The sequence below is a fragment of the Austrofundulus limnaeus genome, unplaced genomic scaffold (assembly GCF_001266775.1).
Source record: "Austrofundulus limnaeus strain Quisiro unplaced genomic scaffold, Austrofundulus_limnaeus-1.0 Scaffold39, whole genome shotgun sequence".
NCBI lineage: Eukaryota > Metazoa > Chordata > Actinopteri > Cyprinodontiformes > Rivulidae > Austrofundulus > Austrofundulus limnaeus.
The window spans coordinates 2,840,068-2,842,951 of NW_013952441.1; the positions used below are offsets into that span (position 1 = coordinate 2,840,068).

The 2,884-nt window shown below is 41.5% G+C and overlaps 2 protein-coding genes across 2 annotated transcripts in view; one reads left to right on the plus strand and one right to left on the minus strand.

Annotated features, from left to right (window-relative positions):
* Window positions 1-514: 514 nt before the first annotated feature.
* On the plus strand, window positions 515-1,051 carry LOC106516671 (chymotrypsin-like elastase family member 2A; the record flags this gene model as incomplete). The annotated part of the gene is given in 2 exon segments (XM_014007139.1): window positions 515-624; window positions 694-1,051. Coding segments are annotated over 2 exon segments (290 nt in total), but the record flags the coding sequence as incomplete, so codon positions are not given.
* Window positions 1,052-1,058: 7 nt separating this feature from the next.
* The window catches only part of timm23a (translocase of inner mitochondrial membrane 23 homolog a (yeast)), a 5,516-nt gene continuing 3,690 nt past the window's right edge, over window positions 1,059-2,884 (minus strand). Inside the window, exon 7 of the mRNA XM_014007138.1 lies at window positions 1,059-1,715. Within this exon, the coding sequence (XP_013862592.1) occupies window positions 1,588-1,715 (128 nt within the window). The 3' untranslated portion in view covers window positions 1,059-1,587. The remainder of the gene's footprint in view (window positions 1,716-2,884) is intronic.

Consider the following 2,884-nt stretch of genomic DNA (forward strand, 5'->3'; position numbering starts at 1 on the left):
AGCATGGTGTACCTAATAAAGTGGCCGGTGAGTGTATATTTCTATTAAGTTTATTATGTTTGTTTTATTAGTTCATTGTTCTACATGAATTTTTAAAAATAAAAACCAAACTAACAGTTTAGTAAAAATTTTTGAGGACCCCCAAGATACCTCTCGTGGATCCCTGGGGGTCCTGGGACCCTAGTTTGAGAACCTCTGCTTTATAATGATTCAGACAAATAAATGTCTGTAACAGTTTGGAAAGTGGTGCTGTGTGTGTACGTAGGTATAATCTGGTGCCAAAGCAAAAATAAAATTCAACAAATCAAAAAGGAAATTACTGAAACAATAAAAGGGAACAACAGGAAACAAAATAGTAAAAATGGCATCTAAAGAACTAGATAAAAACAAAAAATGTTTACATTTCCTGTCAGATGCTTGAAGGCGGTTTAATTTATTTACGTCTGTGTTCGTGGTCCAGGTGGGAAGGAGAACGTCTCGCTGGCAGAAGCTCTGAATCAAGCCCGTCTGCCCATCATCGACTTCAAAACCTGCCGGCAGAAGAAATTCTGGGGCAACCGCGTGCGGGACTCCATGATCTGTGCCGGGTTCAGGGACACCGAGGACCCCCCAGCCGCCTGTCAGGTAGGCCCCGTTTACTTACAGTCAACGTGTTCCCGCCGGGCCGCCTCTTCACCGCTCCTCTTCTTTCAGGGCGACTCCGGCGGTCCTCTGCTGTGCCAGCTGGGCCAGGACCGCTGGGAGGTGCACGGCGTGGTGAGCTTCGGCCCCATCGGCTGCACCGTGGAGAACAAACCCAGCGTCTTCACCCGCACCACCGCCTACATCCCCTGGATYGAGGCCACGCGCATCAGGGACTTCTTCCTGCACTGAAGAGCTCACCTGAACCAGGAACAGAAGCTCCGCCCTCTTTAGAAGCTTTCTGTTCTACATCCTTCTGTAAATACATGTTCTGAATGTGCAGCAAGTTTTCTATCCTTGTGGAGCGCAGCAGTGTACACTGACCCTCTACGTCCATTTATGTCTGCAATAAAACGGATTAAAAGCAAAACCAAAWGTACATTTTCCATTTTTATTTCAGTTGATCGTACAGCGGATTTGATGGAGAAACTTAACATAATTATAATAACTTCCAGTACAGTTTTCCAGTGAGATCTTCTAGCTCAGAGCTAGAAAAACCACTGAAGACATCAACTTTCAATAAATAGAGTCGACAGACTTCGCTCCATGTTTACGGGCCGTGACAGTCTTCCTGTCCAGAATCAGAATCCACATAAACTAATAAAAAAATACATGTCAGACCTTTCTATCAGATCCTTATTTAACAGATCAGAGACAGAACACCTCAGATAAACAGACGTTACAGGACAGTCTGGATTTCAGGAGGAATTTAGTTTGCTCCTCTGAGCTTACTTTATGAACATCTGTCAACTCCCAGAATGCATGTGGGTGAGTGGCCGTGGCAGGAAACGGGACCGACTCCTCGAAAAGAACACTGCTTTTGACCAGAGTCTCTTAGCGCTGTGGTTAAAGGTCGTGTTCTTTGAATATTTGGCCCTGAAGTTTCAAAACGCAGCGAGGGAGAGTTCAGTACATCCTGGAGGAGGAGGAGGAGGAGGAGGAGCCGGTGAGGTGGCCCCAGTTGTTGTAGAGAGCGTAGGCACCAGATAAAGCTAAACCAGCGAGACCTCCGCGGGCTGCACTCCTTAATCCACCTGAGAAAACAAACAGAATAGAAATCATTCTAACCTCAGAAAACAATAATCAGACTTAATATTAGGTGTTTAGTAGAAAACACAACTTTATGATGGGAACTTGTTAAAATTTAATCTGTTTTACTTCGCTGTGCTTCCAAAAGATAATCTCAGTACGTGAATAATTACTGCTGGGCTTTCTGCACRTTACAGCAGGCTCAGAGGTTTCACACGGATTATAAATACATTTATTTTACTCCTTTTTAAATTATCCAACCTATGTTTTTGAAAAGACACATTTGAAAGATAAATTCTGATAATTATAAAGGAAATTACTGTTTTTTTATAGGGATGTCCCGATCAGACACCCAGTATCGATATCGGTGGCAGATATGGCCATTTTTTGAAAATCGGGTAGATTCGGATTTATTCCTGTGATCGGGCCGATCCAGTTTTCAGCATCATCATGATTTACAACTGCCGTTAAGAAGTCAAGACGCACACAAGTATGCAACCATGTCCACAGTGTGGGAACACTTTTCAATGGAAAACAACGATGCTGAAACTGCATCTTGAAAAATCTGCAAACTGGATGTTTCTCGTGGTGGGAACAGCAGGGCTCGCTTTAATACCACCAACCTTGCCACTTGGAAAGAAATAAAGTAATAAAGCTATCGGATCGATATCAGAAAGACTGATCATTAAAAAAAAAATCAGATTCTATCGGGAGCCAAAAAATCTGGATCGGGACATCCCTAGTTTTTTCTGTGGGTCACTTTTACAGATGTTAGGACATTTTCATCTACATACTGATGAGATTTATGATCATYTTTTCCTCATAAACTTCCACTGAATTATGTCTTGCTTTAAAGCTAAAACCCAATTTTAACCATAAGAAATTGGTAAGTGAAGATGGCTTTTTCTTGATGGAATAAAAAAATGCTATAACACACATCACAATCTAAACGATTTGTCAGTTTTTTTAAACTGGCATCAAACAAGTACTGAAAAWATATATATTGTACACTGCTCAAAAAATAAAGGGAACACTTAAACAACGCACGCTAAGTCCAAGTAAATCAAACTTTTGTGAAGCACATTCAACTCTGCAAATATTTCATTGATTAAGATCAGGAGTTAGCATGCGTTGTTTAAGTGTTCCCTTTATTTTTATGAGCAGTATATATATA